The 26,881-nt window shown below is 48.9% G+C and overlaps 4 protein-coding genes across 12 annotated transcripts in view; 2 read left to right on the top strand and 2 right to left on the bottom strand.

Annotated features, from left to right (window-relative positions):
• Nucleotides 1-506, bottom strand: part of wdr59 (WD repeat domain 59) — a 60,267-nt gene extending 59,761 nt beyond the window's left edge. For all 6 annotated transcript variants that reach the window (XM_090222017.1, XM_090222018.1, XM_090222019.1 and 3 more), the window contains exon 1: nt 364-506. In XM_090222017.1, coding sequence (XP_090078143.1) covers nt 364-417 — 54 coding nt within the window. In that variant the 5' untranslated portion in view covers nt 418-506. The remainder of the gene's footprint in view (nt 1-363) is intronic.
• On the top strand, nt 412-14,819 carry nob1 (NIN1 (RPN12) binding protein 1 homolog). 2 transcript variants are annotated; one of them, XM_090222028.1, is made up of 9 exons: nt 412-611; nt 846-978; nt 1,148-1,281; nt 1,978-2,049; nt 3,322-3,504; nt 5,454-5,726; nt 5,991-6,088; nt 7,372-7,516; nt 14,292-14,819. In XM_090222028.1, exons 1-9 carry the CDS (start codon nt 519-521, stop codon nt 14,553-14,555), a joined length of 1,395 nt encoding a protein of 464 aa, XP_090078154.1. In that variant the 5' UTR covers nt 412-518; the 3' UTR covers nt 14,556-14,819. The 2 variants fall into 2 exon arrangements, with proteins under 2 accessions (XP_090078154.1, XP_090078155.1); XM_090222029.1 differs by having other exon boundaries at nt 503-611; nt 3,355-3,504.
• A 3-nt stretch (nt 14,820-14,822) lies between these two features.
• cog8 (component of oligomeric golgi complex 8) lies at nt 14,823-20,733 on the bottom strand. 2 transcript variants are annotated; one of them, XM_090222025.1, is made up of 7 exons: nt 20,171-20,733; nt 18,585-18,792; nt 17,356-17,607; nt 17,193-17,262; nt 16,108-16,619; nt 15,730-15,898; nt 14,823-15,605 (listed from the first exon to the last, which is right to left on the bottom strand). In XM_090222025.1, exons 1-7 carry the CDS (start codon nt 20,497-20,499, stop codon nt 15,070-15,072), a joined length of 2,076 nt encoding a protein of 691 aa, XP_090078151.1. In that variant the 5' UTR covers nt 20,500-20,733; the 3' UTR covers nt 14,823-15,069. The 2 variants fall into 2 exon arrangements, with proteins under 2 accessions (XP_090078151.1, XP_090078152.1); XM_090222026.1 differs by having other exon boundaries at nt 15,684-15,898; nt 20,171-20,729.
• A 24-nt stretch (nt 20,734-20,757) lies between these two features.
• nip7 (NIP7 nucleolar pre-rRNA processing protein) lies at nt 20,758-25,094 on the top strand. Of its 2 annotated transcripts, XM_090222035.1 has the most exons (5): nt 20,758-20,892; nt 21,214-21,300; nt 21,418-21,556; nt 22,527-22,667; nt 23,881-25,094. In XM_090222035.1, the coding sequence occupies exons 1-5, from the start codon at nt 20,837-20,839 to the stop codon at nt 23,998-24,000; spliced, it is 543 nt and encodes a 180-aa protein (XP_090078161.1). In that variant the 5' UTR covers nt 20,758-20,836; the 3' UTR covers nt 24,001-25,094. The 2 variants fall into 2 exon arrangements, with proteins under 2 accessions (XP_090078161.1, XP_090078162.1); XM_090222036.1 differs by lacking the exons at nt 22,527-22,667; nt 23,881-25,094 and adding an exon at nt 22,399-22,437.
• Nucleotides 25,095-26,881: the final 1,787 nt, after the last annotated feature.

Raw genomic sequence — 26,881 nt, 5'->3', positions numbered from 1 at the left:
TGTGACCTGATGCATTTACCCTGTTGTAACAAAACAATGTCTGTACACTGAATGTGTGACCTGATGCATTTACCCTGTTGTAACAAAACAATGTCTGTACACTGGATGTGTGACCTGGTGCATTAGACCTGTTGAAACCAAAATTCAACAATCCCGCGACTGAGTGTGACATCATTTAACTGTGACACTTTCAGATACTCTCTGACTACTCAGAAAGATAAAAGCTCCCACCTGTTTCACTCGGAACAGCATGACAACATCACAGACAGAAGGGGAAAGTTATACATCTCTTTGGCAACATATTGCGCATTCGCTAGCTACATGTCACCCAACTCTGAATTAAACCCTGTTTTACTCAAGTACCTGCGCATCTCGCAATTCCACCACCACATTCTCACTACTCCAGCGAGCCGCCATCTTCCTCTACGGCAACAACATCAACAAGACGTCACACGACGCCCTGTCTCTCAAATCACGGACAGCGCGAGAACTACTTCCTGTCTTCTGATTGGTTGGTGATGATGCGGACGTCGCTATCCAAGATGGCGGCTACCATGGTGGAACATGTTGTCGTAGACGCAGGAGGATTTTTGAAGAAAGCACTTCTTCAGGTGAGGTTTAAACTGTGTCACATATCAGTAGATATGTTCTTCAGGTGTTCCGTCCCCCAGGATCAGAAGTATTTAATACGGATAACTTTTTATCACAAACTGCGTGCTTGATGTCAGGTCTGGATAGCTAGTTAACGTGGTTCATCCTGTTTAAATGGCCACATCAACATCATGTAGCTGCGTATATTATGATTTATACATTACTGTAAATATGGGTGAATATTTATTTTGTAGGAAATCGGGAAGAATATCTACACGCTGAAGGATGTAGTAGAGGAAATTAGAGACAAGCCAACCCGGAGGAGCCTGTCATTCCTACCATATCAACTCAACTTCAGAGAGCCGTACCCAGAGGACATCAGATTAGGTAGCTAAGGTTTTTTAAATGACTCATTTGGTCAGTTTTGGTTGTTTGATTTGTTGTACTGGATATTTGTTTCTGTAGACAAATCTGCCTCTCCAACATCACTTCTATAGTTGTTGATGGTATTTCATGAATTGTGATGCTGGTACTGAGTGTTGAGGTCTGTGTTCAGTGACTGAGTTTTCCAAGAAGACTGGAGACTACCCCAGCCTTTCTGCCACAGACATCAAGGTGTTGGCTCTGACATACCAGTTGGAGAGGGAAAACGTTGGGACGGACCACCTGAAGAAAGAACCTGAGGTCAAGGTAAGACGGGGAACAATGAGATGTGATCCCAAATGGAACCCGATTTTCTTTCTGCACTATATAGGGAATAATGTCCCATAGGGCTCTGGTCTAAAGTAGTGCACTATATAGGGAATAGGGTGCCATAGGGCTCTGGTCTAAAGTAGTGCACTAATGTAGGGAATAGGGCTCTGGTCTATAGTAGTGCACTAATGTAGGGAATAGGGCTCTGGTCTATAGTAGTGCGCTAATGTAGGGAATAGGACTCTGGTCTAAAGTAGTGCACTATATAGGGAATAAGGTGCCATAGGGCTCTGGTCTAAAGTAGTGCACTATATAGGGAATAGGGTGCCATAGGGCTCTGGTCTAAAGTAGTGCACTATATAGGGAACAGGGTGCCATGTGGGACACAACCCGTGAAACAGACTAGTTATCACACAGAACCCTGAGTATTGTAAGCGTTTCAATAGGTCCACATCACAGAACCCTGAGTATTGTCAGCGTTTCAATAGGTCCACATCACAGAACCCTGAGTATTGTCAGCGTTTCAATAGGTCCACATCACAGAACCCTGAGTATTGTCAGTGTTTCAATAGGTCCACATCACAGAACCCTGAGTATTGTCAGCGTTTCAATAGGTCCACATCACAGAACCCTGAGTATTGTCAGCGTTTCAATAGGTCCACATCACAGCTTTGACATGTAGTCTGTCGACAGGTCCAGGTGTGCAGTACAAGGAGACATCCAGAGGCTCCCGTTGGCGTGGCAGGGTTCCACTTCCCCTCAAAGGTACAGTATTTAAAAAATATATATTTATCCGTTATTTTACCAGGTCAGTTGACTGAGAACATGTTCTCATTTGCAGCAACGACCTGGGGAATAGTTACAGGGGAGAGGAGGAATGATTAGACAACGACCTGGGGAATAGTTACAGGGGAGAGGAGGAATGATTAGACAACAACCTGGGGAATAGTTACAGGGGAGAGGAGGAATGATTAGACAACGACCTGGGGAATAGTTACAGGGGAGAGGAGGAATGATTAGACAACGACCTGGGGAATAGTTACAGGGGAGAGGAGGAATGATTAGACAACGACCTGGGGAATAGTTACAGGGGAGAGGAGGAATGATTAGACAACGACCTGGGGAATAGTTACAGGGGAGAGGAGGAATGATTAGACAACGACCTGGGGAATAGTTACAGGGGAGAGGAGGAATGATTAGACAACGACCTGGGGAATAGTTACAGGGGAGAGGAGGAATGATTAGACAACGACCTGGGGAATAGTTACAGGGGAGAGGAGGAATGATTAGACAACGACCTGGGGAATAGTTACAGGGGAGAGGAGGAATGATTAGACAACAACCTGGGGAATAGTTACAGGGGAGAGGAGGGGGATGAATGAACCAATTGTAAACTGGGGATTATTAGGTGACCGTGATGGTTTGAGGGCCAGATTGGGAATTTAGCCAGGACACCGGGGTTAACACTCCTACGATAAGTGCCATGGGATCTTTAATGACCTCAGAGAGCCAGGACACCGAGGTTAACACCCCTACTCTTACGATAAGTGCCATGGGATCTTTTAATCACCTCAGAGTCAAGACACCCGTTTAACGTCCCATCCGAAAGACGGCACCCTACACAGGGCAGTGTCCCCAATCACTGCCCTTGGGTATTGGGATATTTTATTTTAGACCAGAGGAACGAGTGCCTCTTACTGGCCCTCCAACACCACTTCCAGCAGCATCTGGTCTCCCATCCAGGAACTGACCAGGACCAACCCTGCTTAGCTTCAGAAGCAAGCCAGCAGTGGTATGCAGGGTGGTATGCTGCTGGCAAGTCCAAACAATGACATGAAATCAACTCTGTTGTTAACCAGAGTACTGATCTGTATGCATGTTGAGATGTTAGACTAAGTAAATGAACAACCTAAAAAGACATCTAGAATAACCATGTGAATGGGGAACCATGTGGGATGATCATTAGTACAAATCAACCACTTCTGTCAACATCTAGAATAATAGTTAAGAGTTCTCCTCTTCTCCCCCGTGGTCCAGAGGCCAGCTGATGGGCTGTTCAGTGGCAGACAGACACCAGCTGATGGGCTGTTCAGTGGCAGACAGAGGCCAGCAGCACAGACACAGCACAGCTATAACCCTCCAGAGATCGGAGAGTACAACAGCTTCCAGTTCTGGAGGAATCCTCTGCCCTGCTTTGACACTGACCTGCTGGAACTAGTGGTGAGTAGAACACACACTACCTCTGACCTGCTATAACTAGAACACACACACTACCTCTGACCTGCTATAACTAGAACACACACTACCTCTGACCTGCTATAACTAGAACACACACTACCTCTGACCTGCTATAACTAGAACACACACACTACCTCTGACCTGCTATAACTAGAACACACACAACCTCTGACCTGCTATAACTAGAACACACACACAACCTCTGACCTGCTATAACTAGAACACACACACTACCTCTGACCTGCTATAACTAGAACACACACTACCTCTGACCTGCTATAACTAGAACACACACTACCTCTGACCTGCTATAACTAGAACACACACTACCTCTGACCTGCTATAACTAGAACACACACTACCTCTGACCTGCTATAACTAGAACACACACTACCTCTGACCTGCTATAACTAGAACACACACTACCTCTGACCTGCTATAACTAGAACACACACTACCTCTGACCTGCTATAACTAGAACACACACTACCTCTGACCTGCTGCAACTAGTGGTGAGTAGAACACACACAACCTCTGACCTGCTATAACTAGAACACACACTACCTCTGACCTGCTGCAACTAGTGGTGAGTAGAACACACACAACCTCTGACCTGCTATAACTAGAACACACACTACCTCTGACCTGCTGCAACTAGTGGTGAGTAGAACACACACTACCTCTGACCTGCTGCAACTAGTGGTGAGTAGAACACACACAACCTCTGACCTGCTATAACTAGAACACACACACTACCTCTGACCTGCTATAACTAGAACACACACTACCTCTGACCTGCTATAACTAGAACACACACTACCTCTGACCTGCTATAACTAGAACACACACACTACCTCTGACCTGCTATAACTAGAACACACACTACCTCTGACCTGCTATAACTAGAACACACACCTCTGACCTGCTATAACTAGAACACACACTACCTCTGCTCTGAGCCACAGTGTCCTCTGAGCAACATGTCATCAGGGGTCCTGTCCTACTGCAGTTGTCCTCTGAGCAACATATCAGGGGTCCTGTCCTACTGCAGTTGTCCTCTGAGCAACATGCCATCAGGGGTCCTGTCCTACTGCAGTTGTCTTCTGAGCAACATGCCATCAGGGGTCCTGTCCTACTGCAATTGTCCTCTGAGCAACATGCCATCAGGGGTCCTGTCCTACTGCAGTTGTCCTCTGAGCAACATATCAGGGGTCCTGTCCTACTGCAGTTGTCTTCTGAGCAACATGCCATCAGGGGTCCTGTCCTACTGCAGTTGTCCTCTGAGCAACATGCCATCAGGGGTCCTGTCCTACTGCAGTTGTCCTCTGAGCAACATATCAGGGGTCCTGTCCTACTGCAGTTGTCCTCTGAACAACATGCCATCAGGGGTCCTGTCCTACTGCAGTTGTCCTCTGAGCAACATGCCATCAGGGGTCCTGTCCTACTGCAGTTGTCCTCTGAGCAACATGCCATCAGGGGTCCTGTCCTACTGCAGTTGTCCTCTGAACAACATGCCATCAGGGGTCCTGTCCTACTGCAGTTGTCTTCTGAGCAACATGTCATCAGGGTTACTGTCCTACTGCAGTTGTCCTCTGAGCAACATGTCTTCAGGGTTTCTGTTCTACTGCAGTTGTCCTCTGAGCAACATGTCTTCAGGGTTCCTGTCCTACTGCAGTTGTTGCAGGGTTGAACCATGTGATGGAAACATTCAAACATTTGGACAGATTGACACACAGTCGTCAAAGATGGATTCACAATGATTCACCTCTGTCTCTCTGTCTGCCTCTCTCGCTCTCTCTGTCTGTCTCTGTCTCTCTCTCTCTGTCTCTCTCTCTCTGTCTCTTTCTGTCTCTCTCTGTCTCCCTCTGTCTCTCTGTCTGCCTTTCTGTTGGTACTGATGAATTGATGTAGTCCTTGTTATTTACCTGCAGAACATTGAGGACCTGTCAATATCAGACAGTGGAGCAGCAGACACTGTCCACACAGAACCTGAGAGCGGGTCAGAGGAACACAAACACTCAAAGAATCATTCAGAGGAGGACGGCAGTGGATCGGAGGAGGAGGAGGAGGAAGATGAGGAGGAGGAGGATGGCGGCGGTTGGATCACCCCTAGCAACATTAAACAGGTCCAGATGGAGACGGGGATCTGGGCGTCGCCTGCGGACGTTAAGGTGGCGTGTCTCACCACCGACTTCGCTATGCAGGTACTGAGGCCCAAATGGACCCCTTGATAGTGCACTACTTCTAACCAGGGCCCATAGGTAGTGCATAAGTAGTACACTATATAGGGAATTGGGTTGCCATTTGGGACAGCGAACTCCTCTTTGTCTACGTAATTGTCCCCGGGTGGTAATAGTTGACGCTGATAAAATTCTGTTGATTAAATTCTGTTGAGGCCCCATTTTAGATTGATGCATTCAGAACCATGCGGTTGGTCGACTGTTGACTGAAACTGGTTTGTTCAACAGAACGTCCTGATTCAGATCGGGCTCCATGTCCTCTCTGTGAATGGGATGCTCATCAAACAGTCCAGGAATTACATCCTGCGATGCCACGCCTGTTTTAAGTGAGTACCTCTTCCACGCTGACCAGAACGGTCTCGTCGTAAAACACATTTACAAATCCGTGTTATTCAATTACCCACACTGCCTGGCGCGCGCCAACCCGCGTCTGCATTACCAAGGGATAAAATAGTCCTGCCTCTCCCATCTCCTCATTGGTTTATAGAAGCAGGTCCCATCTCCTCATTGGTTTATAGAAGCAGGTCCCATCTCCTCATTGGTTTATAGAAGCAGGTACCATCTCCTCATTGGTTTATAGAAGCAGGTACCCACGTGCCATCTCCTCATTGGTTATATAGAAGCAGGTACCATCTCCTCATTGGTTTATAGAAGCAGGTACCATCTCCTCATTGGTTTATAGAAGCAGGTACCATCTCCTCATTGGTTTATAGAAGCAGGTACCATCTCCTCATTGGTTTATAGAAGCAGGTACCATCTCCTCATTGGTTTATAGAAGCAGATACCATCTCCTCATTGGTTTATAGAAGCAGATACCATCTCCTCATTGGTTTATAGAAGCAGGTACCATCTCCTCATTGGTTTATAGAAGCAGATACCATCTCCTCATTGGTTTATAGAAGCAGGTACCCGCGTGCCATCTCCTCATTGGTTTATAGAAGCAGGTACCCGCGTGCCATCTCCTCATTGGTTTATAGAAGCAGGTACCCACGTGCCATCTCCTCATTGGTTTTATAGAAGCAGAAACCCACGTGCCATCTCCTCATTGGTTATACCCACGTGGGTGATTGAAAGACAATGTTTTGCCAGTCGTTGTGGTAATACTATGAAAGTGTAGATGCCAATCACCATATAAGTCCAAAGATGAAAAAGCCTGGAAGGAGGAGAGATGACTAGAAACGATTCGGTTGACCGTTTGTGTGGATTAATTGTCGGAGTAGAGGACCTTGTGCATTTCAGGTAAAATAACAGGACAAATTAGCTAGCAACAGCAAGCTAGCTAAATAAGGACAAATTAGCTAGCAAGTGCAAGCTAACTAGCTAAATTGCCATACATGTTTAATGCTTTTCGACCTGTCCCCAAATGAATGTCATTGGTTCAGTTTGTTTTGATATTGTGATCGCGTTTGGTGTCGGGGGACAAAATCCATTTACGCACGACGGCGCAGCCGGTCTGGGTTCCGTGTACACAGTATATAAAAACACCCGTTGATGTCACAAGGTTTTTAGTAATTAGACCACTTCTTAAATATTAGGAAACTTGTTCTCAACCTTGGTCTTTAAGAAGCTTAATTCAAACGGATAGTCTGACCTTCTCTCTCTGTTGTAGGACCACCACCAACATGAATAAGGTTTTCTGTCCACACTGTGGCAACAGAACGCTGAAGAAGATAGCCGTGACTGTCAGCGAGGACGGAAACATCCAGATGCATTTCTCAAAGAACCCCAAAGTGCTCAACCCCAAAGGGAAGAGGGTAAGTGGATGAAATAGTACCAGACCCACATCATACTGTGGTAGGAAACACATCTTCAACCCCAAGGGAAGAGGGTAAGTGGATGAAATGGGACCAGACCCACATCATACTGTGGTAGGAAACACATCTTCAACCCCAAGGGAAGAGGGTAAGTGGATGAAATGGGACCAGACCCACATCATACTGTAGTAGGAAACACATCTTCAACCCCAAGGGAAGAGGGTAAGTGGATGAAATGGGACCAGACCCACATCATACTGTAGTAGGAAACACATCTTCAACCCCAAGGGAAGAGGGTAAGTGGATGAAATGGGACCAGACCCACATCATACTGTAGTAGGAAACACATCTTCAAATGTGCAGCTTCTACATGTTGTTGCTGTAGTCAGTCGGGGGGGGGGGGATACCTAGTCAGTCGGGGAAAGGGGGGGGGGATACCTAGTCAGTCGGGGAAAGGGGGGGGGGGATACCTAGTCAGTCGGGGAAAGGGGGGGGATACCTAGTCAGTCGGGGAAAGGGGGGGGGGATACCTAGTCAGTCGGGGAAAGGGGGGGGATACCTAGTCAGTCGGGGAAAGGGGGGGGGGATACCTAGTCAGTCGGGGAAGGGGGGGAGGGATACCTAGTCAGTCGGGGAAAGGGGGGGGGGATACCTAGTCAGTCGGGGAAAGGGGGGGGGGATGCCTAGTCAGTCGGAAAGGGGGGGGGGGGGGATACCTAGTCAGTCGGGGAAAGGGGGGGATACCTAGTCAGTCGGGGAAAGGGGGGGGGGGGGGGGGATACCTAGTCAGTCGGGGGGGGGGGGGGGGATACCTAGTCAGTCGGGGAAAGGGGGGGGGGGGATACCTAGTCAGTCGGGGAAAGGGGGGGGGGGATACCTAGTCAGTTGGGGAAAGGGGGGGGATACCTAGTCAGTCGGGGAAAGGGGGGGGGGATACCTAGTCAGTCGGGGAAAGGGGGGGGTGATACCTAGTCAGTCGGGGAAAGGGGGGGGGGGGGGGGGGAATACCTAGTCAGTCGGGGAAGGGGGGGGGGGGTACCTAGTCAGTCGGGGAAAGGGGGGGAGGGGTACCTAGTCAGTCGGGGAAAGGGGGGGGGGGGATACCTAGTCAGTCGGGGAAAGGGGGGGGATACCTAGTCAGTCGGGGAAAGGGGGGGGGATACCTAGTCAGTCGGGGAAAGGGGGGGGGGGGATACCTAGTCAGTCGGGGAAAGGGGGGGGGATACCTAGTCAGTCGGGGAAAGGGGGGGGGATACCTAGTCAGTCGGGGAAAGGGGGGGGGGATACCTAGTCAGTCGGGGAAAGGGGGGGGGGGATACCTAGTCAGTCGGGGAAAGGGGGGGGGGGATACCTAGTCAGTCGGGGAAAGGGGGGGGTACCTAGTCAGTCGGGGAAAGGGGGGGGGGGATACCTAGTCAGTCGGGGAAAGGGGGGGGGGGATACCTAGTCAGTCGGGGAAAGGGGGGGGATACCTAGTCAGTCGGGGAAAGGGGGGGATACCTAGTCAGTCGGGGAAAGGGGGGGGGGATACCTAGTCAGTCGGGGAAGGGGGGGGGGGATACCTAGTCAGTCGGGGAAAGGGGTGGGGGGATACCTAGTCAGTCGGGGAAAGGGGGGGGGGGATACCTAGTCAGTCGGGGAAAGGGGGGGGGGGATACCTAGTCAGTCGGGGAAAGGGGGGGGATACCTAGTCAGTCGGGGAAAGGGGTGGGAGGGATACCTAGTCAGTTGGGGAAAGGGGTGGGAGGGATACCTAGTCAGTTGGGGAAAGGGGTGGGAGGGATACCTAGTCAGTTGGGGAAAGGGGTGGGAGGGATACCTAGTCAGTTGGGGAAAGGGGTGGGGGGATATCTAGTCTGTTTTATAACTGAATGCATTCAACTGAAATGTGTCTTCCACATTTAACCCATCTCTCTGAATCAGAGAGGTGCAGGGGGTGCTAACTTAATCAACATCCACGGTACCCAGGGAACAGTGGGTTAACTGGTCTAGGAACAGTGGGTTAACTACCTTGTTCAGGGGAACAGTGGGTTAACTACCTTGTTCAGGGGGCAGAACAACAGATTTTTACCTTGTCAGCTCAGGGATTCGATCCAGCAACCTTTCGGTTACTGATCCAGAGCTCTAACCACTAAGCTACCTGCAGACTAGCTTCTCCACTCTTACTGCTACAGACTAGCTTCTCCACTCTGTTACCGTAGCAGCTACAGACTAGCTTCTCCACTCTGTTACCGTAGCAGCTGCAGACTAGCTTCTCCACTCTGTTACCGTAGCAGCTGCAGACTAGCTTCTCCACTCTGTTACCGTAGCAGCTGCAGACTAGCTTCTCCACTCTGTTACCGTAGCAGCTACAGACTAGCTTCTCCACTCTGTTACCGTAGCAGCTGCAGACTAGCTTCTCCACTCTGTTACCGTAGCAGCTGCAGACTAGCTTCTCCACTCTGTTACCGTAGCAGCTGCAGACTAGCTTCTCCACTCTGTTACCGTAGCAGCTGCAGACTAGCTTCTCCACTCTGTTACCGTAGCAGCTGCAGAGTAGCTTCTCCACTCTGTTACCGTAGCAGCTGCAGACTAGCTTCTCCACTCTGTTACCGTAGCAGCTGCAGACTAGCTTCTCCACTCTGTTACCGTAGCAGCTGCAGACTAGCTTCTCCACTCTGTTACCGTAGCAGCTGCAGACTAGCTTCTCCACTCTGTTACCGTAGCAGCTGCAGACTAGCTTCTCCACTCTGTTACCGTAGCAGCTGCAGACTAGCTTCTCCACTCTGTTACCGTAGCAGCTGCAGACTAGCTTCTCCACTCTGTTACCGTAGCAGCTGCAGACTAGCTTCTCCACTCTGTTACCGTAGCAGCTGCAGACTAGCTTCTCCACTCTGTTACCGTAGCAGCTACAGACTAGCTTCTCCACTCTTACCGTAGCAGCTGCAGACTAGCTTCTCCACTCTGTTACCGTAGCAGCTGCAGACTAGCTTCTCCACTCTGTTACCGTAGCAGCTGCAGACTAGCTTCTCCACTCTTACCGTAGCAGCTACAGACTAGCTTCTCCACTCTGTTACCGTAGCAGCTGCAGATTGGCTTCTCCACTCTGTTACCGTAGCAGCTGCAGATTAGCTTCTCCACTCTGTTACCGTAGCAGCTGCAGACTAGCTTCTCCACTCTGTTACCGTAGCAGCTGCAGAGTAGCTTCTCCACTCTGTTACCGTAGCAGCTGCAGAGTAGCTTCTCCACTCTGTTACCGTAGCAGCTGCAGAGTAGCTTCTCCACTCTGTTACCGTAGCAGCTGCAGACTAGCTTCTCCACTCTGTTACCGTAGCAGCTGCAGACTAGCTTCTCCACTCTGTTACCGTAGCAGCTGCAGACTAGCTTCTCCACTCTTACCGTAGCAGCTGCAGACTAGCTTCTCCACTCTGTTACCGTAGCAGCTGCAGACTAGCTTCTCCACTCTGTTACCGTAGCAGCTGCAGACTAGCTTCTCCACTCTGTTACCGTAGCAGCTGCAGACTAGCTTCTCCACTCTGTTACCGTAGCAGCTGCAGACTAGCTTCTCCACTCTGTTACCGTAGCAGCTGCAGACTAGCTTCTCCACTCTGTTACCGTAGCAGCTGCAGACTAGCTTCTCCACTCTGTTACCGTAGCAGCTGCAGACTAGCTTCTCCACTCTGTTACCGTAGCAGCTGCAGACTAGCTTCTCCACTCTGTTACCGTAGCAGCTGCAGACTAGCTTCTCCACTCTTACCGTAGCAGCTGCAGACTAGCTTCTCCACTCTGTTACCGTAGCAGCTGCAGACTAGCTTCTCCACTCTGTTACCGTAGCAGCTGCAGACTAGCTTCTCCACTCTGTTACCGTAGCAGCTGCAGACTAGCTTCTCCACTCTGTTACCGTAGCAGCTGCAGACTAGCTTCTCCACTCTGTTACCGTAGCAGCTACAGACTAGCTTCTCCACTCTGTTACCGTAGCAGATGCAGACTAGCTTCTCCACTCTGTTACCGTAGCAGCTGCAGACTAGCTTCTCCACTCTGTTACCGTAGCAGCTGCAGACTAGCTTCTCCACTCTGTTACCGTAGCAGCTGCAGAGTAGCTTCTCCACTCTGTTACCGTAGCAGCTACAGACTAGCTTCTCCACTCTGTTACCGTAGCAGCTGCAGACTAGCTTCTCCACTCTGTTACCGTAGCAGCTGCAGACTAGCTTCTCCACTCTGTTACCGTAGCAGCTGCAGACTAGCTTCTCCACTCTTACCGTAGCAGCTGCAGACTAGCTTCTCCACTCTGTTACCGTAGCAGCTGCAGACTAGCTTCTCCACTCTGTTACCGTAGCAGCTGCAGACTAGCTTCTCCACTCTGTTACCGTAGCAGCTGCAGACTAGCTTCTCCACTCTGTTACCGTAGCAGCTGCAGACTAGCTTCTCCACTCTGTTACCGTAGCAGCTGCAGACTAGCTTCTCCACTCTTACCGTAGCAGCTGCAGACTAGCTTCTCCACTCTGTTACCGTAGCAGCTGCAGACTAGCTTCTCCACTCTGTTACCGTAGCAGCTGCAGACTAGCTTCTCCACTCTGTTACCGTAGCAGCTGCAGACTAGCTTCTCCACTCTGTTACTGTAGCAGCTGCAGACTAGCTTCTCCACTCTGTTACCGTAGCAGCTGCAGACTAGCTTCTCCACTCTGTTACCGTAGCAGCTACAGACTAGCTTCTCCACTCTGTTACCGTAGCAGCTGCAGACTAGCTTCTCCACTCTGTTACCGTAGCAGCTACAGACTAGCTTCTCCACTCTGTTACCGTAGCAGCTACAGACTAGCTTCTCCACTGTTACCGTAGCAGCTACAGACTAGCTTCTCCACTCTTACCGTAGCAGCTGCAGACTAGCTTCTCCACTCTGTTACCGTAGCAGCTGCAGACTAGCTTCTCCACTCTTACCGTAGCAGCTACAGACTAGCTTCTCCACTCTGTTACCGTAGCAGCTACAGACTAGCTTCTCCACTCTGTTACCGTAGCAGCTGCAGACTAGCTTCTCCACTCTGTTACCGTAGCAGCTGCAGACTAGCTTCTCCACTCTGTTACCGTAGCAGCTGCAGACTAGCTTCTCCACTCTGTTACCGTAGCAGCTGCAGACTAGCTTCTCCACTCTGTTACCGTAGCAGCTGCAGACTAGCTTCTCCACTCTGTTACCGTAGCAGCTGCAGACTAGCTTCTCCACTCTGTTACTGTAGCAGCTGCAGACTAGCTTCTCCACTCTGTTACCGTAGCAGCTGTAGACTAGCTTCTCCACTCTGTTACCGTAGCAGCTACAGACTAGCTTCTCCACTGTTACCGTAGCAGCTACAGACTAGCTTCTCCACTCTTACCGTAGCAGCTGCAGACTAGCTTCTCCACTCTGTTACCGTAGCAGCTGCAGACTAGCTTCTCCACTCTTACCGTAGCAGCTACAGACTAGCTTCTCCACTCTGTTACCGTAGCAGCTACAGACTAGCTTCTCCACTCTGTTACCGTAGCAGCTGCAGACTAGCTTCTCCACTCTGTTACCGTAGCAGCTGCAGACTAGCTTCTCCACTCTGTTACCGTAGCAGCTGCAGACTAGCTTCTCCACTCTGTTACCGTAGCAGCTGCAGACTAGCTTCTCCACTCTGTTACCGTAGCAGCTGCAGACTAGCTTCTCCACTCTGTTACCGTAGCAGCTGTAGACTAGCTTCTCCACTCTGTTACCGTAGCAGCTGCAGACTAGCTTCTCCACTCTGTTACCGTAGCAGCTGCAGACTAGCTTCTCCACTCTGTTACCGTAGCAGCTACAGACTAGCTTCTCCACTCTGTTACCGTAGTAGCTGCAGACTAGCTTCTCCACTCTGTTACCGTAGCAGCTGCAGACAAGCTTCTCCACTCTGTTACCGTAGCAGCTACAGACTAGCTTCTCCACTCTGTTACCGTAGCAGCTGCAGACTAGCTTCTCCACTCTGTTACCGTAGCAGCTGCAGACTAGCTTCTCCACTCTGTTACCGTAGCAGCTGCAGACTAGCTTCTCCACTCTGTTACCGTAGCAGCTGCAGACTAGCTTCTCCACTCTGTTACTGTAGCAGCTGCAGACTAGCTTCTCCACTCTGTTACCGTAGCAGCTGTAGACTAGCTTCTCCACTCTGTTACCGTAGCAGCTGCAGACTAGCTTCTCCACTCTGTTACCGTAGCAGCTACAGACTAGCTTCTCCACTCTGTTACCGTAGTAGCTGCAGACTAGCTTCTCCACTCTGTTACCGTAGCAGCTGCAGACAAGCTTCTCCACTCTGTTACCGTAGCAGCTACAGACTAGCTTCTCCACTCTGTTACCGTAGCAGCTGCAGACTAGCTTCTCCACTCTGTTACCGTAGCAGCTGCAGACTAGCTTCTCCACTCTGTTACCGTAGCAGCTGCAGACTAGCTTCTCCACTCTGTTACCGTAGCAGCTGCAGACTAGCTTCTCCACTCTGTTACCGTAGCAGCTGCAGACTAGCTTCTCCACTCTGTTACTGTAGCAGCTGCAGACTAGCTTCTCCACTCTGTTACCGTAGCAGCTGCAGACTAGCTTCTCCACTCTGTTACCGTAGCAGCTGCAGACTAGCTTCTCCACTCTGTTACCGTAGCAGCTGCAGACTAGCTTCTCCACTCTGTTACCGTAGCAGCTGCAGACTAGCTTCTCCACTCTGTTACCGTAGCAGCTGCAGAGTAGCGTTCACCATTGCTTATTGTAAATGATTGAGGTGGAATGCTAATCTAGAGGGAGGAGCTAATGTCCGCTCTCTGTTCCCCGTAGTACTCCCTGCCCCTGCCACAAGGGGGCAAACACGGCAGCAACCCCCACCTGGTGGAGGACCAGCGTTTCCCCCAGCAGCGCGTGTCCCGTAAGGCCCGCCAGAAGACGGACGTCTTTAACCCAGACTACCTGGCCGGGGGCGGCTCACCTTTCTCTGATCACGACATCTACAGCCGCTCTGCCAACCTGCACATCACAGACGGAGCGGGCGGAGGGGGTCGGAGGCGGGCCAACCCCAACGCTGCCCGCAAGAAGAAATGTTGAAGAATCGGAAGCCATTTTCTACACGCCAAGTTCCACTAAAGAGAAATCCCAGAAACTGAACTGTGAAGATAGCTGGATTTAATACTGATGTTTTGTATAAAATTTAAAAAAATTGTAAGGTAAACTTAATGAATTCCATAATGTCATACAGTAACTAAACTACCAAGTTTGTAAAAGCCTGATGGTAATTTGCACTTTCAAGGCTTGTGTCTGTAACCTGCTCGGACATTTGATGCCCCTAATTAAACACACAGTTCAAGACGCTTCTGTTGTGGATAGATTTTAATAATGAAGATCCATTTTACAGTAGAAATAAACTATTTTAAATGTATTACATAGTTCAGTTACCACGTTGTCAAATCCAGATTAGATGGCAGTTTATAAAAGCTAAAGCATTGGAAACATTCCTGAAAAGGGTCAATTGTTAAATTAACTAGTCAAAATGCACAGTAGCTGAGATTCAAACCATTAATTCAAGGCTATTGTTAGTTTACCTTGCCAACACTCCTGAGGGTTAACTCTCTGCTACCTCCGGGTTTACCTCAGGCTCTGATGGCTCACTGTCTCCCTCTGGGTTTACCTCAGGCTCTAGGACTGGGTTATGTTCTGGGTCGGTCAGTACAGGCTTTGGGGGATTCAGTATGGCCTCCAACTCAGGGTCTTCCTGTACTTCACGGTGGCTGTCAGCCCTTGGTCTCTCTGGGTCGTCCAGTACAGGGTTAGGGTCGTTGAAAATGGCTTCCAGTTCAGGGTCAGAGGTCAGACCTGTCTCGGACACAAACTCAGTAGATATGGTGGATGAGACCATGAGATCCTCCTCAATAGGTTCCGGGCCTGCTATTGGTTCAGGATCAGGAAGTCCCAGGTTGTCAACAGGAAGTGTTGGTTGAGGATCAGCTGTGGTGAGACCGTCCAGCTCAACACTGAGGTCTTCTCCCACCGGAGTCACCGTCTCCCTCTTGGGAAGAACAAATGCCAGAGGCTCCAGGACTGGACTCGCATCGATACAACCCAGACTGCTGTACTGGTGGACTTGAGTTGGAGGGACACCTGGAGGACAAAAACCACGTTTCACATTATTACAGAGGTCTGGATGTTCTCCGTCATCTTCTAGTCTTTAGCATTTACCCAGTATGACAGAGAGCTGTGCTGGGGAGGGGGACAGAGTATTTACCCAGTATGACAGCGAGCTGTGCTGGGGGGAACAGGACCTGTAGACAACGGTTGAGGAAAGGCACCAGGTCCTCAGCGAAGGAACAGCAGAATTGGACAAACAGCTCCTTCTCTCGGTCGCTGAAGGCCGTCTCTTCAGCCCGGTGGAACGCCACGATCAACTTGGTGACCTGGGGAGGAGAGAGAGGAAATCATTTCAACAAGAGTCTTGAGTCTGAGGGAGTGTGACCTGATCCTATCAGGGTAACTTCTACCATGGTCAGACACAGTGGCTTTCGCATCTAGAGAGAGCATCCCATCTACCGCGTCTAGAGAGAGCATCCCATCTACCGCGTCTAGAGAGCATCCCATCTACCGCGTCTAGAGAGGCGTTGGTTACCTTCACCAGGGCGTCCTCCAGGTACTTGGTCACCTGCTGGGCCAGACCGAGGGGACAACAGAGCCTGAGGTCGTTGAAGGCCGTCAAGATGTAGTTCAGGAAGCAGGCCAGAGGGGGGAAGTCCAGCAGAGCCATGGGGGGCTGGAGGGTACCTGGCTGGGTACTGGGGGGCTGGAGGGTACCTGGCATGGAGCCCCCACCCAGCATAGAGGGGAGAGAGATCAGAGTGTACAGGTTCATGTCCTCCTGGAACCTGTCTATGGCTTCCTCTACAGCTTTACGGAAGGTATCGGCCGCCACGCGTTGGAACATCGGGGCCAGCTGGCCGCGGAAGTCTGCCCCAACGCGGCTGAAGGACAGGCCGAAATACATGCACTGTCCCAGCAGGGAGTCCAGGCGTCCGCCCACCCCCCTCTGGAGGTCTCGGTCCAGGGTCACCAGGAACTCAGACACCTGCTGCACCACCCAGCCGTGGAAGATGGCCGCCTCGTTCACCGCCTGGCCGTGAACACCTTTCAACACAGACAATACCGTACATCACAAGGCTGCCCCCTCGTTCAACACAGATACCATACATCACAAGGCTGCCCCCTCGTTCAACACAGACACCGTACATCACAAGGCTGCCCCCTCGTTCAACAGACACCGTACATCACAAGGCTGCCCCCTCATTCAACAGACACCGTACATCACAAGGCTGCCCCCTCGTTCAACACAGACACCGTACATCACAAGGCTGCCCCCTCGTTCAACACAGACACCGTACATCACAAGGCTGCCCCCTCATTCAACAGACACCGTACATCACAAGGCTGCCCCCTCGTTCAACACAGACACCGTACATCACAAGGCTGCCACCTCATTCAACAGACACCGTACATCACAAGGCTGCCCAGCCAGTGACCTGACACTTCAGGTGGACTATTGACCTGTCTGTACCAAACCCACAGTACTGACTGGCTTTTCCAGAACATATATGGACATATTAAACACATCTTTAGATAATTCTTGTTGGGTTTAATCTTCATATTTATGTAAATCGTATCAAATAATTCAGCCTTAAATTAAATAAAGCATTGTGTCACCGGGAGACAGCAGGGGGTCCTCGTCAGAGAAGATGGCTCTGTACTGGGTGATGATGTCAAACAGATGTACCTGGAACAGAGGAAGACAAATGTCAGAGAATTAAAAGTCCTGTTTCCTGGGTCCTTCATTCCACTGCTAGATAACAGAAGCCAGGCTACACACACGACAAGCCTCGATGGTCTTGGTGATGTGGCAGTAAGGGTCCTCATCAGGGACAGTGGACAGGATGGAATGGAGCCAGCTGCCCCGCGCCTGCAGGAACTTGACCCGTAGCTCCGCCTCTGTGAACACGTCCATCCTGCGCAGGTAGCCAATCACACGCAGGCACACAGGAAGCTGGGAGTTGCTACGAAGCTGTTGCAACAGCTGGTTCAGCATGAGCTGAGCCGACTGACGCACCTCGTGGACGATGCCCTGGAGAAGAGACACAGGCCACGTTACTGTAGAGGTCAGGGAATCACACTCTGTTACAGTAGAGGTCAGGGAATCACACTCTGTTACAGTATTAAGATGAGGTATTTCTAGATCTACCACAGTTTGTCAGACTGTGTGTTGACAAAATTAATATAATAAGGAAGTGGTACGATCTGTAACTCCTCGCTGTGTACACAGGAAGTGGTACGATCTGTAACTCCTCGCTGTGTAAACAAGAAGTGGTACGATCTGTAACTCCTCGCTGTGTAAACAGGAAGTGGTACGATATGTAACTCCTCGCTGTGTAAACAGGAAGTGGTACGATCTGTAACTCCTCGCTGTGTAAACAGGAAGTGGTACGATCTGTAACTCCTCGCTGTGTAAACAGGAAGTGGTACGATCTGTAACTCCTCGCTGTGTAAACAGGAAGTGGTACGACCTGTAACTCCTCGCTGTGTAAACAGGAAGTGGTACGATCTGTAACTCCTCGCTGTGTAAACAGGAAGTGGTACGATCTGTAACTCCTTGCTGTGTAAACAGGAAGTGGTACGATCTGTAACTCCTCGCTGTGTAAACAGAAAGTGGTACGATCTGTAACTCCTCGCTGTGTAAACAGGAAGTGGTACAATCTGTAACTCCTCGCTGTGCAAACAGGAAGTGGTACGATCTGTAACTCCGCGCTGTGCAAACAGGAAGTGGTACGATCTGTAACTCCGCGCTGTGCAAACAGGAAGTGGTACGATCTGTAACTCCTAGCTGTGCAAACAGGAAGTGGTACGATCTGTAACTCCTAGCTGTGCAAACAGGAAGTGGTACGATCTGTAACTCTTCGCTGTGCAAACAGGAAGTGGTACGATCTGTACCTCCTAGCTGTGTAAACAGGAAGTGGTACGATCTGTAACTCCTAGCTGTGTAAGCAGGAAGTGGTACGATCTGTAACTCCTAGCTGTGCAAACAGGAAGTGGTAGCATTAATACCTGGATGACAGGTAGAGACGAGTGCTTCTTCTCCAGTCTCTTGACGTACGCTGCCAGCTCCAGAGCCTCCTCGTAGTAACCATTCCGGACGCAGGTGTCCATCAGCTGAGGTATCTCTAAGATCTCCAGGATCTCTGTGTGACGGTTCAGAGTCAGGCTGTTCATCCGCCGGCTCGCCCCGATGTCCTCCGCCTCCTTCACAAAACCCCTAAAGGAGAGGATAGACATGAGCCCAACAGGTTCTTCACCATGTCAACAGTTCATAACAGTATTATAACAGTTCCTGGAACAGTAACATTCAATGAGATCTAGTGTTTGATCTAGACAGACGTGAGCCCGGTACAAGTCTGTTTGTCCCAGATAGACGTGAGCCCGGTACCAGTCTGTTTGTCCTAGATAAACGTGAGCCCGGTACCAGTCTGTTTGTCCCAGATAGACGTGAGCCCGGTACCAGTCTGTTTGTCCCAGATAGACGTGAGCCCGGTACCAGTCTGTTTGTCCCAGATAGACGTGAGCCCGGTACCAGACTGTTTGTCCCAGATAGACGTGAGCCCGGTACCAGTCTGTTTGTTCTAGATAGACGTGATCCCCGGTACCAGTCTGTTTGTTCTAGATAGACGTGAGCCTTGATATATATAAAAAAAACATTGAGACATTATCTCACATTTGTTTTGGACTAACATTTAGTTTTCAACAGAGGAGATTTGTATAAACCTTGTTGTCCGTCTCCTCTGACATTTGCAACAATGTCTCAATATTCAAATTGGTTCTCCAGCTGTCTCCTTATGGGATGAGACAGGCAGCTTTTCTCAGCCAGTTGAAATAATGAACCAGGATCATGTTTATGGATATAACGTTATACAAAAAAACATCAATAGAAAATAGGTCAAACAAAATTTGGTACATCTCGTTTTCAGTCTTTCCAGCTTCAGTTTGAGGTGATTGTGTTAGATGTGTTGTTGACTAGCTCCTCTGAACAACAGTGTCCTGACCAGAGAACATATTTTCTATGTCAGGTGAAATAACGCCTCATTAGATCATTATTATGGATAACAGATTAACAAATGCAGCTACTTTGTTGTTATTCTGGCCGCGAATAGGCCGATAGAATGAACGACCAGCCAGCTGGGTAACAACCCTAGATGTGTCGGGACTTTATATTGTGGAAGGATGAAATAGTATAAATAAATTCATTAAAATACAGTTTTCTGAAAATATGATTTGAATATGTTGGTAACACGTTGTGTAGAAGTGATAATGCCCACGAAACCGGTGTTTGGAGGATATGTTGTCACGGTTTGCCGGTGTTGTGCCGAAAATCTCCCCCCTGCCAGAATCCCCCATTAGAGCGTTGGACTAGTAACCGGAAGGTTGCCAGTTCAAATCCCCGAGCTGACAAGGTACAAATCTGTCGTTCTGCCCCTGAACAGGCAGTTAACCCACTGTTCCTAGGCTGTCATTGAAAATAAGAATTTGTTCTTAATTAACTGACTTGCCTAAAAAAAAAAAGAATATATATTTTTTTTTTAATCACGTAAATGACATGTCAAAACGACAGAGAGTAATGGTCTAACTTTACTACTAACCTGCATTTTTCCCCGAAGCTGGGCAACTTGTCGAGGAGTTTGGAAACACTGCTTTCCACACGGCCAAAGTCGCGGTAAATCTCCTCGGTGCAGTCCGCGGTGCGGATGAACGTCTTGTAGTTGGAGAAGGCGAGCTCCCGGGTCTGCTGCAGTATCTGCGCCCTCTCCTCCGCCAACCGCTCCGGTTCACGGTTTAATTTCTCCACGCCATACGAACTGAGCTCGGACAAGTAGGCTGCGAAGTCGGGGTTGTCTCTCCAGTTGTCTGGAAAGCTGTCTTTAAATATTGACGCCAGAATACTCTCATCTTCCACGTCCACAGCTGTCATATTGGAAAGCTGTCACTTCAACACTTCATCTGAATGTTAGTCTTACCTACTCCTAATTCCAGCCTTTACACGGGAGTACCGAAACTGCTCGTTAAAATACAATGCGAGCGTCTGATGTCTTTTAAATGGCAATTTAATTCGCAATTTGGCTAAAATTCTAGTCGCTCGTAAACGCAAGAGCACAACATAAACAGGCGCATGATTTTGACGTCACTATTACATCCACTTCCGTTTTCCTGCACATGAATTTCCGCTCACTATCCCCACGCTGTCGCGTTTATCAAGCTACATTCAGTGGGCACAATATTGTAAGGAAATTAGCGAATCATTTAACAAAATGAGGCCTTTAACAGACGACGAAACAAAAACGATGTTTGAGAAACTCTCCAAATAGTGAGTATTGACATGTGATCTTGAAAGACGAGGTTGACGTTATTTTGAAACTGTTATGGGCTGTTCAGACTCGCTCCATGCTTGATCAACCAAACTCGTGGTTTTGCCTGCTAGTTAGTGCACAGGGTTGATAAACACCAGTCTATATCCAGTGTCTTTGGTGCTATGCTCATGATGACAGTCTTTAACCTGCACCTAGTTATGCTTCTCAGCAAGCTGGCTAATACGTCGTCTGTGTAGATGACACGTGATTTGAAATGGTCTGAAATTCTCTGAATCTACATTGACAATGTGTGACACCTTCCTCTTGTCTGTCCGCAGCATTGGTGAGAACATCAAACACCTGGTGGATCGACCGGATGGGACATATTGCTTCAGACTTCACAATGACCGTGTATATTACATCAGGTAAACGACGCTACAGAGCTGCTGTTAATGTTAAATATTACATAAAGCAGGTTACTTCACGATCATCTCTTTGGGTAGTTAAGATATTGTCTTATTTCCACTTTTATTTTGTATCAGTGAGACAATTCTGAAGTTGGCTACCAACATCTCCCGTGGTAAGTTGGTGTCGGTGGGCACCTGCTTTGGGAAGTTCACCAAGACCATTAAGTTCCGCCTGCACATCACAGCACTGGACTTTCTGGCACCATATGCCAAGGTAAACAAGAAGCAGGAAGTGGAGGCCCTCTGACCTCTCACATGTCACCATGTATAATGATAACCACGTTAGAAGGTAAACAAGAAGCAGGAAGTGGAGGCCCTCTGACTGTGTATAATGATAACCACAGTCATGTTAGAAGGTAAACAAGAAGCAGGAAGTGGAGGCCCTCTGACCTCTCACTGTGTATAATGATAACCACGTTAGAAGGTAAACAAGAAGCAGGAAGTGGAGGCCCTCTGACCTCTCACTGTGTATAATGATAACCACGTTAGAAGGTAAACAAGAAGCAGGAAGTGGAGGCCCTCTGACCTCTCACTGTGTATAATGATAACCACGTTAGAAGGTAAACAAGAAGCAGGAAGTGGAGGCCCTCTGACCTCTCACTGTGTATAATGATAACCACGTTAGAAGGTAAACAAGAAGCAGGAAGTGGAGGCCCTCTGACCTCTCACTGTGTATAATGATAACCACGTTAGAAGGTAAACAAGAAGCAGGAAATGGAGGCCCTCTGACCTCTCACTGTGTATAATGATAACCACGTTAGAAGGTAAACAAGAAGCAGGAAGTGGAGGCCCTCTGACCTCACTGTGTATAATGATAACCACGTTAGAAGGTAAACAAGAAGCAGGAAGTGGAGGCCCTCTGACCTCTCACTGTGTATAATGATAACCACAGCCATGTTAGAAGGTAGACTAGAGGTTTAGTTCGATAAACATATTTGCGTAAGCTTTAAAATGAACATCAATATCTCTCTCAACCGACAGGATCTCAGTTAAGACCTTGGTAGTCCTGTAATAATGGAGCTATGGTCTGAGTAACTGAACCCTCTGTGTGATCAGTTCAAGGTGTGGGTTAAGCTTTAAAATGAACATCAATATCTCTCTCAACCGACAGGATCTCAGTTAAGACATTGGTAGTCCTGTAATAATGGAGCTATGGTCTGAGTAACTGAACCCTCTGTGTCCAGTTCAAGGTGTGGGTTAAGCCCGGGCAGGAGCAGTCCTTCCTCTATGGGAACCATGTGTTAAAGTCTGGTCTGGGGAGGATCACAGAGAACACCAACCAATACCAGGGTGTGGTGGTGTATTCCATGGCTGACGTACCGCTGGTGAGTTGGCCCTCCCCCTTCACATACTGTACATTATCCAATCAAATCAGTCAACATATAGCCCTCCCCCTTCACATACTGTACATTATCCAATCAAATCAGTCAACATATAGCCCTCCCTCTTCACATACTGTACATTATCCAATCAAATCAGTCAACATATAGCCCTCCCCCTTCACATACTGTACATTATCCAATCAAATCAGTCAACATATAGCCCTCCCCCTTCACATACTGTCCATTATCCAATCAAATCAGTCAACATATAGTCCCTTCAGTCATTATCCAATCAAATCAGTCAACACATAGCCCTCCCTCTTCACATACTGTACATTATCCAATCAAATCAGTCAACATATAGCCCTCCCTCTTCACATACTGTACATTATCCAATCAAATCAGTCAACATATAGCCCTCCCCCTTCACATACTGTCCATTATCCAATCACTTCAGTCAACATATAGCCCTCCCCCTTCACATACTGTCCATTATCCAATCAAATCAGTCAACATATAGCCCTCCCCCTTCACATACTGTCCATTATCCAATCAAATCAGTCAACATATAGCCCTCCCTCTTCACATACTGTACATTATCCAATCAAATCAGTCAACATATAGCCCTCCCCCTTCACATACTGTCCATTATCCAATCAAATCAGTCAACATATAGCCCTCCCTCCAGTCATTATCAAATCAGTCAACACAGCCCTCCCTCCAGTCATTATCCAATCACTTCAGTCAACATATAGCCCTCCCTCCAGTCATTATCCAATCACTTCAGTCAACATATAGCCCTCCCTCCAGTCATTATCCAATCACTTCAGTCAACATATAGCCCTCCCTCCAGTCATTATCCAATCAAATCAGTCAACATATAGCCCTCCCTTCAGTCATTATCCAATCAATTCAGTCAACACAGCCCTCCCTCCAGTCATTATCCAATCAATTCAGTCAACACATAGGGCAGCTTTCCCAGAGGTCAGACTAATGGAGAATCTCCATTAAAGGCTTTTTGGTCCAGGACTAGACTTAATCACTGGTAAACCGACCCATACTGTCAGTTCTACACAGCATCTCTGTTGGATAGTGATCGCTTGACAACCTTTCAGACAAGCTAATATCTAAAGCACCAGTAACCATAGTAACTCCTGGGTAACCGTGACGTGCAGGTTTGAACCCAACTGAACACGCCCCTCTGGTCTTCCTGCAGGGTTTTGGAGTGGCAGCCAAGTCCACCCAGGAGTGCAGAAGAGTGGACCCCATGTCCATCGTTGTGTTCCACCAGGCAGACATCGGAGAGTTCATCAGGTCTGAGGACACGCTCACATAAGGAGTCGTCAAACTGGACCACCCTACAAACTGGACTATCAATTATACACAGTGGTACTTCCCTCTCCCCGGGGACCACCCTAGAGGGTTGGGAGGTACAGCTATGTGACACGTCTGATGGTCCCTGAGAGGTTGGGGGAGACCCTGGTCTTCAGGATATGATTGTGTATTTCCCTCTAATTACCAAGGGGCCAGTGACTCTGGAGAGTTTCATCAAGCTGTCAGCTACCAACATCCCTGTCACTATGGCTGAGTGATTTACATTCAGCTACCCAACATCCCTGTCACTATGGCTGAGTGATTTACATTCAGCTACCCAACATCCCTGTCACTATGGCTGAGTGATTTACATTCAGCTACCCAACATCCCTGTCACTATGGCTGAGTGATTTACAGTCAGCTACCAACATCCCTGTCACTATGGCTGAGTGATTTACATTCAGCTACCCAACATCCCTGTCACTATGGCTGAGTGATTTACATTCAGCTACCCAACATCCCTGTCACTATGGCTGAGTGATTTACATTCAGCTACCCAACATCCCTGTCACTATGGCTGAGTGATCTACAGTCAGTTATCAACATCCCTGTCACTATGGCTGAGTGATCTAGTCAGCTACCAACATCCCTGTCACTATGGCTGAGTGATTTACATTCAGCTACCAACATCCCTGTCACTATGGCTGAGTGATTTACATTCAGCTACCCAACATCCCTGTCACTATGGCTGAGTGATCTACAGTCAGTTATCAACATCCCTGTCACTATGGCTGAGTGATCTAGTCAGCTACCAACATCCCTGTCACTATGGCTGAGTGATCTAGTCAGCTACCAACATCCCTGTCACTATGGCTGAGTGATCTACCCAACATCCCTGTCACTATGGCTGAGTGATTTACAGTCGGCTACCAACATCCCTGTCACTATGAATGTAAATCACTCAGCCAATCTAAATAAATGTTTTTGTAAATTGAATATTTGAGGTTTTATGTAGTATTCATAATCTGTATGGTTCTCTGGTTTAAGCGATTTGCATAAATGTGATTATGCAGTTAATTCCATCAGCATAACATTAAAACTGTTTTGATATACTGAGATGTTTTTGTTTTTTCTCCTGAATAAATATTGGATCTGTTACTAACACTTAAATATAGCATGTATTTCCTGTGGCTGTTATACACTGCTCTTTCCTGTAAACTCAATGCTGGAAGCTGGCCAGTCCTGTGGTAACCGTTAGGCCAGTCAGTAGAAACCAGTCCTGTGGTAACCGTTAGGTCAGTCCTGTGGTAACCGTTAGGCCAGTCAGTAGAAACCAGTCCTGTGGTAACCGTTAGGTCAGTCAATAGAAACCAGTCCTGTGGTAACCGTTAGGCCAGTCAGTAGAAACCAGTCCTGTGGTAACCGTTAGGCCAGTCGGTAGAAACCAGTCCTGTGGTAACCGTTAGGCCAGTCCTGTGGTAACCGTTAGGCCAGTCAGTAGAAACCAGTCCTGTGGTAACCGTTTGGCCAGTCAGTAGAAACCAGTCCTGTGGTAACCGTTAGACCAGTCAGAAGCCAGTCCTGTGGTAACCGTTAGGCCAGTCAGTAGAAACCAGTCCTGTGGTAACCGTTTGGCCAGTCAGTAGAAACCAGTCCTGTGGTAACCGTTAGGCCAGTCAGTAGAAACCAGTCCTGTGGTAACCGTTAGGCCAGTCGGTAGAAACCAGTCCTGTGGTAACCATTAGGCCAGTCAGTAGAAACCAGTCCTGTGGTAACCGTTTGGCCAGTCAGTAGAGGCCAGTCCTGTGGTAACCGTGAAACCAGTCCTGTGGTAACCGTTAGGCCAGTCAGTAGAAACCAGTCCTGTGGTAACCGTTAGGTCAGTCAGTAGAAGCCAGTCCTGTGGTAAACGTTAGGCCAGTCCTGTGGTAACCGTTAGGCCAGTCAGTAGAAGCCAGTCCTGTGGTAAACGTTAGGCCAGTCAGTAGAAGCCAGTCCTGTGGTAACCGTTAGGCCAGTCAGTAGAAGCCAGTCCTGTGGTAACCGTTAGGCCAGTCAGAAGCCAGTCCTGTGGTAACCGTTAGGCCAGTCAGTAGAAGCCAGTCCTGTGGTAACCGTTAGGCCAGTCAGAAGCCAGTCCTGTGGTAACCGTTAGGCCAGTCAGTAGAAACCAGTCCTGTGGTAACCGTTAGGCCAGTCAGTAGAAACCAGTCCTGTGGTAACCGTTAGGCCAGTCAGTAGAAACCAGTCCTGTGGTAACCGTTAGGCCAGTCCTGTGGTAACCGTTAAGCCAGTCCTGTGGTAACCGTTAGACCAGTCAGTAGAAGCCAGTCCTGTGGTAACCGTTAGGCCAGTCCTGTGGTAACCGTTAGGCCAGTCAGTAGAAGCCAGTCCTGTGGTAACCGTTAGGCCAGTCAGTAGAAACCAGTCCTGTGGTAACCGTTAGACCAGTCAGTAGAAGCCAGTCCTGTGGTAACCGTTAGGCCAGTCAGTAGAAACCAGTCCTGTGGTAACCGTTAGACCAGTCAGTAGAAGCCAGTCCTGTGGTAACCGTTAGGCCAGTCAGTAGAAGCCAGTCCTGTGGTAACCGTTAGGCCAGTCAGTAGGAGCCAGTCCTGTGGTAACCGTTAGGCCAGTCAGTAGAAGCCAGTCCTGTGGTAACCGTTAGGCCAGTCAGTAGAAGCCAGTCCTGTGGTAACCGTTAGACCAGTCAGTAGAAGCCAGTCCTGTGGTAACCGTTAGGCTAGTCAGTAGAAACCAGTCCTGTGGTAACCGTTAGGCCAGTCAGTAGAAGCCAGTCCTGTGGTAACCGTTAGGCCAGTCAGTAGAAGCCAGTCCTGTGGTAACCGTTAGGCCAGTCAGTAGAAGCCAGTCCTGTGGTAACCGTTAGGCCAGTCAGTAGA

This window comes from Oncorhynchus mykiss, chromosome 26 (genome assembly GCF_057628025.1).
Source record: "Oncorhynchus mykiss isolate SJ-2025 chromosome 26, ASM5762802v1, whole genome shotgun sequence".
NCBI classification, from domain to species: Eukaryota; Metazoa; Chordata; class Actinopteri; order Salmoniformes; family Salmonidae; genus Oncorhynchus; species Oncorhynchus mykiss.
The sequence above is the reverse complement of the archived record's forward strand: the minus strand, read 5'-3'. Positions and strand labels throughout refer to the sequence as shown.